Genomic DNA, 12,544 nt, shown 5'->3' with positions numbered 1-12,544 from the left:
TCCTTTCCTTCACTCCCTCCTCCCCAGCCCAACCCTGCTTATCCTTCAGGGAAAGAGGTGGTTCTGCTGGTGGTGGGTCTTGTTGGTATCTGGCTGTGGAGGGGTTGCAGACTGAGGAGGCAGGAAATATGCCTTGTTTGCATGAGTACTGAGTTGATCTCTTCCCCTACTCCATGCCCAGAGGTCAAAGATTCAATACTGTCCCCCTACCCCACCTCCCCAGTCTCCATGGACAGGATGGAAGCCAACTCCTCAAGTAGGAGCCTCCCCAAGGCACCGTGAGAAGCCTGAGGAAGGAAGAGGGGAGGGGAGAATGAAAGATCCAGGCCTGTGACATAGAGGCTGGGGATGGGGACAAAACTTCCAAAAGTAGTAGACTAAGGGTCGCCCCTCCCCTGATTTTGCTGTTCTTCCTCACCCCTGTGCATGCAAAGTGCCTCTCCTTTAAACCCCAATGCTACACACCATCACGGGACATAGTGGGCAGGCCCTATAGAAGTCAGAGAGAAATCAAATTGATGACATCAGTGTGATAGAAAATAAGCTTAAGGAATGAGGGTGACAGAGAGTTTAAGAGGAAAAAAGATCAAATCCCGTTACCTTTCCAGGATAATCATGGGAATATGGCAGGAAAAGAACTGGTCAGTGAACTTCATTCCAACTAAAAGCTATGAGTAGCAGAGTGTTAAAATATCTAGCCCCTTTCTGTCTGTAAACATGGTTCAAATTTACCCAGTCTGCAGGTCAGAGACAGAGGTGAACTCCCTGAACACAGGTATCTAAAAATCCCAATATTCTTGAAACTCTGTGTCAGTGCCACCTCAGAGACATACCCTTTAGATCACCAAAACCTAGGCTCTGAGGCTGCAGATACTGCAGGAAACATGTCCACCGCAGTCAGACCCTGAGGACTCCCAGAGGGGACATCTGTTGATTCACATCATCATTATAGGAGGGACTGGGTCAGTGAGCAGCCACAGGGAGGACAGTTAGACTTCAGGGGACACCCTCCTCCTGGGAGTGGGGAAGGACACAGGGAACTTCACTTAGGAGCCACTCTGGAAATACACATATACACAAACATTGCCTGGACTTAGAATGATTCTGGGAGGCAGACGCAAGAGGCAAAGGGACACAGTTAAGAAAGGGGAAAGATTTACTAGGATGAACAGCCCCATGGGGCTCAGATGGGGATCTCTTGTAGGTCCTGTTCGAACTGTCAAAACTGGTGTCTTTGCTCCCCAAATCTCCAACAGCCCAGGAAGGAGAGGAGACAAGAGAAAAGGAATGGGTGATAAGAGGTGGGGTCTTAGGGGAAAGTAAGCAGGCACAGACTTGTGGTGATAAGATAGGAAATGGGGTGGGGAAGAAGGGATGGGGTGGAGAAGAAATAACAGGAATGTATCTAAGAGAGTAAGAGTCAGAGATGATGGTAAATCTTTAGGGACAAGGGACTACACCAGAAGGGCCCAAAGGAAATGAGGGGGACATAATAGGGACTAGGATGAGGGGGTCAAGAAGGAGGGGGTGAAGAGGTGGTAGAGATATAAAGGACTACCAGGCAGAAGAAAGGGAGAGAGAGAAGGGACACCAGAGAAGGGGGAAGGACAGAAGGGGGACGCATATAAGGAACGGACACCACATGTGGGGAAAGATATAGGTGATGGACACCAGAGGGAGGGGGACTGGAAATAAGGACTGGAAGTGGGGGAGGGGGTGAAAGTGGTGGAGTGAATGAAGTGGATAAGACCCCAGGGATTCCGTCTCAATGCTCAGGGGCCTTAATGAGGGCCTGAGTCTGGGGCAGGGTCTTAATCTGCCCCCTACTCCCAGCACTCAGTTTTACTTGTATTGCCCCCCTCCCCCCCAATAAACACATACCTAATTTGGCCCTCCCCCTGCCCTGGTCTCTCCTCCCCCAAACCCATTCCCCATTCTCTCTCCTCTCTTCCCTCCATCTGGACCCTCCATTCCTCCCCCCCCACTGCCTCCCTCTCTCTCCATCTGGCCCCTTCTCCTCTCCCTCCAGCTCCAGTCTTTTTCTACCCCCTACCATACTCTGAGACCCCACCAGATCCTACCCCCCTTCTTCTTGGCTGCTTTTTCCACCTCTATGTTTTAATTTTCTTCATTTTCCCCTCCTAGCCCCTCTCCTAAGACTCTGTCCTTCTATTTCCTTGATATTTTCCTCATCTCTCAGCTCCCACCTCCAAATTATTTCTGCAGCTCTTCCCCCAACCCTACCCTTCTATCTTCCCACCTTCTCTGGCGATCTCTTTCCCCTTCATCGTTTCCCCCTCAGCCCCCTTCAAGGCCTGTTTCTTGGCTCCTCCGGTCCCTATTTACCCCTATCTTCCAATGCCTCCTTCCCCATTGCTCCCATCCCTGCCTTCCGAGTCCTCCTCTCTCCTTCCATTTCAGCTGCTCCCCTCCCTGGCCCCAGCTCTGCCCAGCCCCCACCCCCACCCCGCCCCTCCCCCCTTCTCCCCCCAAACTGGTCCTCCCCCTCCCCTCACCACCGTACCTCTGAAGGGGGCATAGGACATCGCGGGGATGCTCCCCCGATGGATGGAGGCGCGAGACCTGCTCATCAGGCCTGGGGGGGAGGGGGCGGGGGGGCCGGGGGAGAAAGAGAAGAGAGAAAGAGGGGGAGAGAGAGGGGGAGAAGGAGGAGGAGGTGGAGGAGGAGGAGGAGAGAGGAGGAGAGAGGAGCGGAGAGAGGCAGAGAGGAGGAGAGAGAGGAGGAGGAGGAGAAGAGGAGCCAACGGCAGCAGCGGCAGCCGGGAGAGAGAGAGAGAGAGAGGGGGGCGGGGGAGCGAGCGAGAGGAGAGCAGGAGGAGGAGGAGGAGAGAGAGTCCCTGCAGCCCCCACCCCTACTCTGTGAGAACCAGGGAGGGAGAGACCCCGACTCAAAAACTCTCCCGACAGAACGAGAGCGGTTCTAAAGATGCAGACCCCAGACCCTGATATGGGGAGGCTCAAGACCCACAAAGATATCTTGCCACCCGGGGGTGGGGTGGGGGTGGCGCAGGGGATAATCTGAGGCACAAACCCTAAATCTAGAGGAAAAGAGGCCCCAATCTCAGAAAACAGACCCCAGACCACCCCCCCAAGATGGGTCAAAGGTCAAAATCTGAGCATTCAGTCTCAAAAAGGTTCTTCATAGCCACAGAAATCTTAAGACACCAGACTTAAACAATGATTTCAGGGACTGAGATCTAAGACCTAGACTCAAAGGAAAAGATGAGACCAGATTCAGAAAGAATCCAGACCTGAAATTAGGTCTTTGAGAACTCAAACCCACTGAGAGATATCAGAGACCCCAGACTTAGATCTCAAAGAAAAGAAACTGCAGACTCAGAGGCTGATAACTCAAAGACACAGAAAGTCCAGACCTTGGTTGGGGGTTTGGGGGGCAGAAGAGACACTCTGCTAGCCCAGAGATGAACTCAGAGACCCCAAACACATAAAAAAGAATTTTTAATACCTTAGAGAGAGGGTGATTACAGACCCAGAAACCTCCCCCCGCAAACAAAAAACAAGGACACTCAGTCCTAAAAAGGATACAAATACCAAAAGACCCCATAGAGATCCCTCAGAGACAAACTCCAAAGACAAGAGATCTCAGGGAGACCTCCACCCGCATACTGGTAGGTATGAGAGAACTCAGCCTGGGAAATGCCCAGTTATACCCACCCAGCAGACCAGAGACCCCAGACCCAGGAAGGAGGGGAAATACTGGGTAGGGAAAGTGGCAGAGCCTTTTTCTCCCTGCCTCCTCCCACCTATTTCTCCTCTCATTGGCCCCTCCATTTTTGGGTCACAGGATGTGCTTGGGCCCCAGGGAGGTTATGTAGGGCAGGTCCTGGCTCCTAGGGGGATGGGTTAAGGGAAGGAGACCCAAGGCTGAGAGGTAGACCAGACCCAGAGAGTGAAATAGGAAGGGGGTAAGGGATAAAAGGACCATCACTACTTCCCGGTGTCTTCTTCATACCCCCAACCTGCAACCCTCCTCTCCCCCACCACCTCTATTGATTCACAAGTCTGTCTGCAGTTTTGGGGCTTCAGTTAAGGCTGAGGCGCCCCATTTTAATCACTGTCTATCCCACTTACAGGGTCTTACTCCGTTCTTTTAAAATGCATCTTTCCACCTACCCGTGGTCTTGCCATGCCCTGCCTGCGTAATCACTTCCCCCTATAACCAGAGACAGTTGGTTTCTCAGATTATACTTGTGCATTCCTCAACTCAGGAATCTGTCAGTCCTAACCAAAATGGCAGGGGGCGCTCTCTTCACGCCCCACGAGGTTCAATCTCCTAAGACCCTGTCATTCCTTAAGGCCTCAGGAACTGTATTGGGGCTGTTACTAGGCACATTCCGGGGTTTAAGGATGAGCCCCCACTCCACAACCTGACGCATCGACTCTGCGGGGTCTCCAGGCCCCTCTTTCCCAGCGCCAGGGCTCTTATCATGTGGCCTGCGGGGCTGCCCCGCGATTGGTCTCTTCGCGTACTTCATTGAGGTACCGCTGCCTGAGGCGACCCGCCCCCTCACGTGACAGTAGAACGCCGCAGCGGCTCTCCTCAGGCTGCAATTGGCCGTTTCCGGTTTACACGGAAACGGGCGCTCCATTTCCGTGCACGTCTGCAGGTCCGGGTGTTGATTGGTTGGATCCTTCTTAGCCCCTCCCGCCCCCGGAGGCGGGACAAACCGGGCCACGTGGGGGCAAGGATTGGCTGGCTCTGGAGGTTAGGTCTTCTACTGTCACGTGGTCTGCGCTGTTTTATCACGTGGCTGCTGCCCAGGTAAGAAGAGGCCGCTCTTCCTGGCTTTGGGGTTCTTTCTCCGCGTAACCTGTGGTCTCTGATACTCAACTCTCCTCTACCAGCATAGGCTGCATGAGGTGGGGGCGGGCTCCCGCATTCCTGCTCGGCGGAGGGGTGAGTGACCGGCCCCGCCCCTTCCGGTCCTCGAAGCTTCGCCCATGACCCGTACCCCAAAACCCAGAGGTTGGCCTCCGAGCAGAGTGAAAACCGAGTCTTTGCCTTAAATTTTCCAAGCTTCTCTTGGTTTCAGGAATGTTTTCCTTCGGGATCCAGAAGCGGGAGGGCCCGAGTGTTTATACAAGCGAAGTGTTCCCGGGGTGTGATTTCTTGGAGTATTTATGAGACACCGAATTCACCTCCTGCTCTCAGGCCGCTCTGCTCCTGTCGCTTTTTTGGATGCCGACACTGCTGCCTGTAGCCTCCCGCCTTCTGTTGCTACCCCGAGCCCTGCTGTCCATGGCTTCAGGAAGTCCCCCGGCCCAGCCCTCGTCGGCCTCGGGCTCCGCTTATGTCCCCGGCTCGGTCTCTGCGGCCTTTGTCACCTGTCCCAACGAGAAGGTCGCCAAGGAGATCGCCAGGTGGGGACTTCAGTGTGAAGCGAGGAAAGGCGCTTATGAAGGGAGTTGTGGGAGCGCCTCTCGCTGCTTCCTGCCTGTCTCTGGGCTGCCAGTGCAAAAATCCGGGTCATGGGGCCTTTAAACGGTGCTCTCTTCACCTTCAGGGCTGTGGTGGAGAAGCGCCTAGCAGCCTGCGTCAACCTTGTCCCTCAGATTACATCCATGTGAGTCAATTAGGGTTGGGGGGTTAACCTAACTCAAAGGGCTGACTGTCAGTCTTTTACCTTGAGGGAAATCTTTGCTCCCGCAACTCTCTCTCCCTGACTTTTTCAGCTATGAGTGGAAAGGAAAGATTGAAGAGGACAGTGAAGTGCTGATGGTGAGAAATGTTTCCTACACGACAAAAACAATTCCCTGACCATTTACTTTGACCCCTATCCCTCATCCGAGATGCTGGAATCAACTTCACCCCGATTCAGCCATGTTTCTCTTCACCCCTCAGATGATCAAAACTCAAAGTTCCTTGGTTTCAGCTCTGACGGATTTTGTTCGGTGAGAACTTTGACGTGGGTAGAGCTGAGGGTCTACCGTGTGGGGTGACCCTTCCTGGGCAATCTGAGGGGATGGACTCCTTTGGGTAAGTCTTTGATTCCCCCATTGCTTCCACAGGTCTGTGCACCCTTATGAAGTGGCTGAGGTGATTGCATTGCCTGTGGAGCAGGGGAACTCCCCGTACCTGCAGTGGGTGCACCAGGTTACAGCGTCGGTTCCTGACTCCAGCACAGCCCCGCTGTGAGGAACCTTTGTTCTTGCCAGGGTTTCCCTCATAAATTTCAAGGCTCCTACCTTGTGATGATTGGACTCTTAATAAATCCCATTTTTGGTTCTCTCTTCCATTTTCCTTTTCCTTTGTCAAAAAGTTATTTGGAAGATCAGAAGTGCTTCTAGTCCCTCTCATTTTTTGGAATGACAGGGCTGCTAAGTTTGTTTATTTATCTTTATTTCAATGATACAGAGCCCAGGATCTGTTCTTCTCCCCTCCTCAGTCTCCATCCCCAAGGGTTAAATAATTTTAAAAAATATTTAAAAAGCTGTAACAAAATAACATCAAAGGAAATGAGGGAATGGTTGGGGGGAAGGGTCAGGAACCGTGAAGGGAGTAGAGGAGAGTGAGCCTCTTCCCCAACCCCCAACCTGGATTCCAGCCTGGACAGTAGGGGGACATACCCCCCTAGTGCCCCAGGTACATCCCAGCTGTAGGTGAGGTCAGAGGTCAGGGTATGAAAGTGCCGGTGTGTGTCAATGGGCAGCTGGGCACAGGCAGGCAGTTCAGAAGATGCCCCCACCTCCCCACTCAACCAGGTACTGGACAGAGCCATCAGGCCGCACTCTCCGAGCAAGGACCCGGACGGGATCCCCACGGGACAGGTAGCCGACCCCACCTCGGACTCCACCCCCAGCCCCAGGAGACAAACTACGGCACAGGGGAGAAGGGGGTGCTGAGCGTCTGGGAACACCTGGGGAGGGGGCTGGGACTGAGGAAGATGAGGCAGTCATCGAGTTGGGGGCACTTTTAGGGAGGTCTGTGGGGAAACCAATGTGAAGTTCCAGGGGTGACCTAGGGAGAGAAAGCAACTGTCAGTCCAGATGGAGATAAAGACTGACCAGAAATGGACACCGTGTGGGGATCAGAAGAACAACAAAAATGTTTAAGAGACCAAAGAAGTTAAGAGTACAGAGGTATCACAGGTAAAAGAGTAGAATCTCACCTGTCTGGGGGTTCACCATCCCCAGAGGTCCCTGCGGTGCTGGCAGAGGGGTGGAAGGAAGCGAACATCCGGATGGGACTGCTGGGGTTGGGAAGGAAGAAAGTCAGGACCCAAAGCAGGGGAACAGGACCCTGGGAAGGGCAGAGCACAAACACTATCCTCAAGGAACCCATCCCTAGAATACTGGGGAGCAGACACTGGTTCTTGAAGTCTCTAGGTAAAGAAATGGGCAGCCAAAGGGGAGAGGGAGAAGAATTTTGGGTGAGGAAATTCAGAAGATTGTAGGCAGCTAGAAGAGAGGTTCCAAGGGAGTGTGTCTGGTTGAAGGGAGGAGGCACACTGACCTGGGCAGGCAGCGGGCATCTGTGGGCCGGAAGTTGTAGCCGCTGCTGCCCTGGTAACTCTGGTTAGGGCTGGAGGGTGGTGGAGACACTGAGGCCTAGAAGGAGCAAAGGACTGAGAGATCATCCTTGATTCCTTCCCACACCACCATTTGCCCACGGGTGTCCCTGCCCCTGTACCTGCAGTGCCCTTTGCAGACGAGCCCGCTCCCTCTGCTCCTGGGGCTCGGGCTGGTTGCGCACTGCTGAGGGTGGCCCCAGCTCCTCCATTTTCCCCTTCTGCCTCCTCCTCAGGGGCTCTGGCTCCGGCCTCCGGCGCTTCCCCAGGGGACGTGAGACCCCTCCCCCAGGGCCCTGCCCTGAAGGGAAGCTGTAAGAGGCCTCCTTATCCCCCCAGCCCCCTCCCGGACACCCCAAAGACCTCCCTGTTTCCATACATACACCCTGAGAACTTCCCCATCCCCCCTGGACCAGTGACCTGGTGGGGGCTCCGTCTCCAGGAGGGGACTCCACAGGGGGAGGGATCCGAGCATGGAGACCAAACAAGCATTTCCTCTTCTTAATCTCCCTCCCTGAAATGAAACTGGGATGAGGAGAGAAATGATACAGGGTCAGTGCTGGAGAAAAGTGACCCTCCTATGCTGTTAGTCCTTTTCAGAGGGGATCTTCCGGGTGGGCTGCAGCCCTCCCTCTCAGGCTGCGTATCCATGTCTCCATCTCCTCCTGAGCCTCCCTCCGACTCACCGATCCTTGTGGCTGTTGAGAGCAGAGAGGAGCTTGGAAGATCGTTCTCCCTTGGGGGTTTCTGAGAGCTGGAGGGGGGATAGGAAATGGGCTCAGGAGAGCAGTGATTCCCTCCCCCATTTTTCCACATCTCCCTGGCCCACCCTGACCTCCAGAGGTTCACCATCCCTTACCTCTCCAAGGAGCAAACTGTCCCAATTCTCAGAGGTGAAGGGGAGGATCTCACGGTCAAAATCGAAGTATTTTTTCTTACAGCAAACACTGAGGTGGTAGAGGACAAGATGCGCCACATCCACCCTGGAGAAACACTGACTCGTCAAGGTGGTGGAAACATTACAAGATCCGGGGGGCAGGCAGGGGTGTCCCTCAGGTAGGGGGCTGGGGCCTGTAAAGTGAAAAACTGGGGGTGCAGAGAGAGGAGTGATGCTGAGGTCATGCCCCATATCCAGCTCACCAGCGAAGCTGTAGCCTCCGGACCTTCTCAGGACCCCCTCGACACACACAGCACTCAAACTCATAGAATCTGGACATAGGCAAGACAAAGAGAATATACCTTTTACAGGAAACTACACCTGCCCACGGTGGGGTGGGGTGTTCCGAGCAAGGATGGGGCTAACCGGTAAGCAAGGCTTTAGAGGTCAGGAAGACACCTGGTCTGGGATGGGGGCAGACCTCCTGGAGGGTCTGCCCAGGCTCACCTGTCCCCATAAAGGAGCGGCTTGCTCAGACACTGGGTGCAGGCCTCGTGGAACCACTGCAGGCAGCTCCGGCACTGCAGCATCTTCAGGTTCCACCTGAAGGGAAACGGTACGAGTGACCCCCCAGACACGCCCTCCTTATCTGCCCCAAACCCTGCTCACCACTCTCCCGCCCCTTCAGCACTCCCGCTACCCTGCCATTCTCCTTTGTTCCCAGCCCCATCACTTGTTCCCTAACCCCCGCCCCTCACTACTCACTCCCCAGGGCCACCACAGTAACAGTAGCTCTGCTGCCGGTTGCTCAGATGCCCAGCGTCCCAGTCCAACCCCTTCAGTCCATACGGCAGGGAGAGCTTCATGCCCAGCATGGCCCGGGCATAGGGGCCCTTCTTCAGCGCACCCCCCCTCTGCAGGTGGAACAAACAGGTGGCCTCAGGGGTGGGGGAAGGAAGGGCTCAGGAGGGGCTGGGGGTGGGAGGCCCCACAGGGAGGGGCTCTTACCTTGGTGGCGATGGCAAAGACACACTGGCGGCAGACCCAGGATGCGCCCTCTCCCTCTCCAGGGGCTGGGGCCCTTGGAACATGGCAGTCCTGGTGATAAGCTGAGTAATGACAATGTTGACGGCAGACCACTTACTGCAGAGCACGCCTGTGTGCGCTAGGCATTGGGACAAGAGTCTTACCCCCATCTCATTTTGTTCTCAACCGTGGTCCTGCTAGGGTGGGCGTATGTATTACCTTTATTTTAAAAGCAGGTGAGGCAGCTGTGATTCTTAGAGGTTTAGGGACTTGCCCAAGGTCAAATGGTTAGAAAAGGCCGTACTGGAACTACCCTCTGCCCGCATTTGGGGCTTCCTTGATAGCTCAGTTGGTAAAGAACACCTGCAATGCAGGAGACCCCGGTTTGATTCCTGGGTCAGGAAGATCCCCTGGAGAAGGAATAGGTTACACACTCCAGTATTCTTGGGCTTCCCTTGCATCTCAGCTAGTAAAGATTCCGCCTGCAATGTGGGAAACCTGGGTTTGATCCCTGAAAAAGGGAAAGACTACCCACTTCAGTATCCTGGCCTGGAAAATTCCATGGACTGTACAGTTCATGGGGTCGCAAAGAGTCAGACACAACTGAGAGACTTTCACTCATTCACACCCTCTGCCCGCAGAGCTCATACATCCCATCCCAAGGCCGCCTCTCCCTGTGCTAGAAGGGAGTGAGGTTACAGGCTTGTGGCGACTGGCCAGAGCAGTGGCTTGGGGACTCAGACCAGGACAGGTAGTATAAGGACCAGTGCTGGAGAGAAGGATCAGAGACACCCTGGAAGACCCAGGGCAAGCTGGACCATTCAGGTGTCTTGCTCTCTCACCCACCATGGCGACACTTCTCACAGCTGACCAGCCGGTTCCCAGGGACCACAGTCTCAGAGCGACATACACAGCAGAGGAGTTCCTCCCCAGGGAGGGCCGCTGTGAGAGAACAGAGTGTCAGAGGGCCTGTCCTCCAGTCCCTTTCTGCCTCCCATGTCAGCTTGTTTTCCATGGGATCCATACTCAGGTTTCTCACCAGGGCTAATGTCTTTCCACAGAACCAGAAACTGGGAATCATCCTCAAACTGAACCAGACACACCTCCCGAGCACTGTCCACCTGGAATGGGTGAGCACAGAAGATGGAACAGGAATCAAACTAGATAAGGGGAATGAGAAAAGGTGACAGGTCAGAGGCCTTACCTTTTTGATGGTCCCCAAGTATAGCAGCCCATCTGTCCATCTGGCCAGCACATCTTGACCCTCCCAAAGTCGAGGCCGGGGGCCTGAGGTGGGAGCAGCGGAAGCTGGGTCCCAAAGTGGGGGGGCACCAGAGCGGCTCAGCCGGGGGGGCTGTGCCATTGCATCCTGGGGGGGCCTAGTCAGAAGTGAGACGGTAGGAGAAAGTTACGAATATTGAGGCACTAGCCCCCATTTTCTTTGCCTGTTCTTCTGTCAAAGACTTGAGCAGGTGTGCCCAGCCTCCATTTCCCTGAGACACCTGGGAAGGAAACCACTGGGCACCCCTTCCGGCCTTCCTGACTCCAGCTCTCCCAACAGAGTCACCACTGGCTCTCTTCTCCCTACCGTCCCCCCACCCCACCAACCTAGTTCTCTAGTTTCCCAGCTTCCAGAGCTCCCCTGGGATGTTGTATCCTGGCCTTGAGATTTTAGCAGAAACGATGGTTGCAGAGGCAAAGGTTACCACTCAGTTTCTACTGTCACCTTCTACCGCTGTTTATAGAGGTATTACAATTGGGGTGCTGTTTCCCTGAGATGTGTTTCAGGAGCTTTTTCTGGAGATGTTTTCCAGAGTGGAAAAGGTTGCCTCCTGGGCCCCCGTTATCTCATTCAGAACAATCATCTTGGTGCTAGGTTACGTCAGGTCACCCTCAAATTCGGGGCTCCCTGGCCCCGGGTTTGATAACTTCCCTGAGTGCCCCGGGAGGGGGGCGTGTCCCAGTCCGGGTCTCTTCTCCCCAGGACGGCGAGTCCGAGAGGGGACTTGAGTCGGCCCAGCCCAACCCGCCGCCGGGGCGGCGCGGCTCTCCCGCCCGCGCGCCCTGCGCGCCGACCCCCGGCTCCCTGCCCCCCCCACGGGCGCCTCCCGCCGCCTCCTTACCAGTGACAGCTGGGGCCGCCGGGAGCCGGGCAGAGGCAGACGTGGGAGACTGAGGTGAAACCCCCGCGCGGGGAGGGCACGGCTGGGCGTCGGGGGGGCGTGCAGGCAGAGACCGGGGGGTCCCCAGGCCCAGCCCCTCCGTCCCGGCGGCTCTGGGGCGTATGACGCAGCAGCCAAAGCAGCGGCAGCGGCAGGAGGAGGCGGCGGGGGAAGGAGGGGAGGGGAGGGGAGGGACAAACCGGCTCGGGGGGAGGGTGGAGGGAGGGGAGGGCCGGGGGGAAGGAGGAGCCGGGGGGGCGGGCACCTCCTCACCCCACCTCCCTCACCGCCAGCGGGCCTGGAGGGCGCGGAGCGAGCAGGAGCGTCTCCGCGGATGGGGCGGGCGGGCTCTCGGACCCGGCGGGAGAGGGAATCCCCGCAGCCCCTTCCTCCGGAGGGAGGCCTGCCCTCGGGGCAGGAGGGAATCCCCCGCTAGGCCGCCGGCCGGGCCCCCGCCCCGCGCCACATCCGTTAACTGCCCCCAGCCCCGCAGGGTCACCCCGGGCCCCGCCCCGCGCTCTAGTTCACGACCCCGCCCTCCATTCACCCGTCCCATGGCCCCCGCCCCGCCCCGCGGGCCCCGCCCCCTCCCGCCTTTGCCCCGGCCCCGCCCTCCCCGGAGCTAGTTGCCCCCACCCCCGCCCACCGTCGCCGCGCCTCTGCGCACGCGCGACCCCTCCCGCGCGCGCGGCCCCTGGGAAGACCCAGCCCTCCTCTGACGGGGCGGCGGCCCTTGGCGGTTGGCGCGAGGGAGTTAGCCAATGCGCCCCGCCCCGCGCGGCCGAGACGGGTGCACCGACTAGGGGAGCTCGGACCGAGGCGGTGACGCCGCCGAGAGCCAGCCAATGGTGTCGGGCGGAGCTAGCCCCGGCGGTTCGAAAAGGACGGCAGAGAAAGAGCGGGAGGAGAGAGCCCGCAGCTTGTGGGCG

At 56.6% G+C, this 12,544-nt stretch overlaps 2 protein-coding genes across 4 annotated transcripts; one reads left to right on the top strand and one right to left on the bottom strand.

The window, feature by feature from the left end:
* Positions 1–4,691: 4,691 nt before the first annotated feature.
* On the top strand, positions 4,692–6,278 carry CUTA (cutA divalent cation tolerance homolog). 2 transcript variants are annotated; one of them, XM_055406750.2, is made up of 6 exons: positions 4,692–4,804; positions 5,195–5,403; positions 5,547–5,606; positions 5,716–5,761; positions 5,885–5,934; positions 6,052–6,278. In XM_055406750.2, exons 2-6 carry the CDS (start codon positions 5,222–5,224, stop codon positions 6,176–6,178), a joined length of 465 nt encoding a protein of 154 aa, XP_055262725.1. In that variant the 5' UTR covers positions 4,692–4,804; positions 5,195–5,221; the 3' UTR covers positions 6,179–6,278. The 2 variants fall into 2 exon arrangements, with proteins under 2 accessions (XP_055262725.1, XP_088687244.1); XM_088831118.1 differs by having other exon boundaries at positions 4,802–4,939.
* An 87-nt stretch (positions 6,279–6,365) lies between these two features.
* PHF1 (PHD finger protein 1) lies at positions 6,366–12,090 on the bottom strand. Of its 2 annotated transcripts, none has more exons than XM_055406748.2 (15): positions 11,577–12,090; positions 10,658–10,832; positions 10,493–10,574; positions 10,300–10,395; positions 9,436–9,536; positions 9,193–9,341; positions 8,935–9,030; positions 8,691–8,759; positions 8,410–8,533; positions 8,237–8,304; positions 7,971–8,075; positions 7,673–7,862; positions 7,496–7,590; positions 7,152–7,229; positions 6,366–7,000 (listed from the first exon to the last, which is right to left on the bottom strand). In XM_055406748.2, the coding sequence occupies exons 2-15, from the start codon at positions 10,814–10,816 to the stop codon at positions 6,712–6,714; spliced, it is 1,701 nt and encodes a 566-aa protein (XP_055262723.1). In that variant the 5' UTR covers positions 10,817–10,832; positions 11,577–12,090; the 3' UTR covers positions 6,366–6,711. The 2 variants fall into 2 exon arrangements, with proteins under 2 accessions (XP_055262723.1, XP_055262722.1); XM_055406747.2 differs by having other exon boundaries at positions 7,152–7,232; positions 11,577–12,087.
* Positions 12,091–12,544: the final 454 nt, after the last annotated feature.

The sequence above is a fragment of the Moschus berezovskii genome, chromosome 23 (genome assembly GCF_049115385.1).
Source record: "Moschus berezovskii isolate FMDL1 chromosome 23, NW_MosBer_1.0, whole genome shotgun sequence".
Lineage (NCBI taxonomy): Eukaryota > Metazoa > Chordata > Mammalia > Artiodactyla > Moschidae > Moschus > Moschus berezovskii.
The sequence above is the reverse complement of the archived record's forward strand: the minus strand, read 5'-3'. Positions and strand labels throughout refer to the sequence as shown.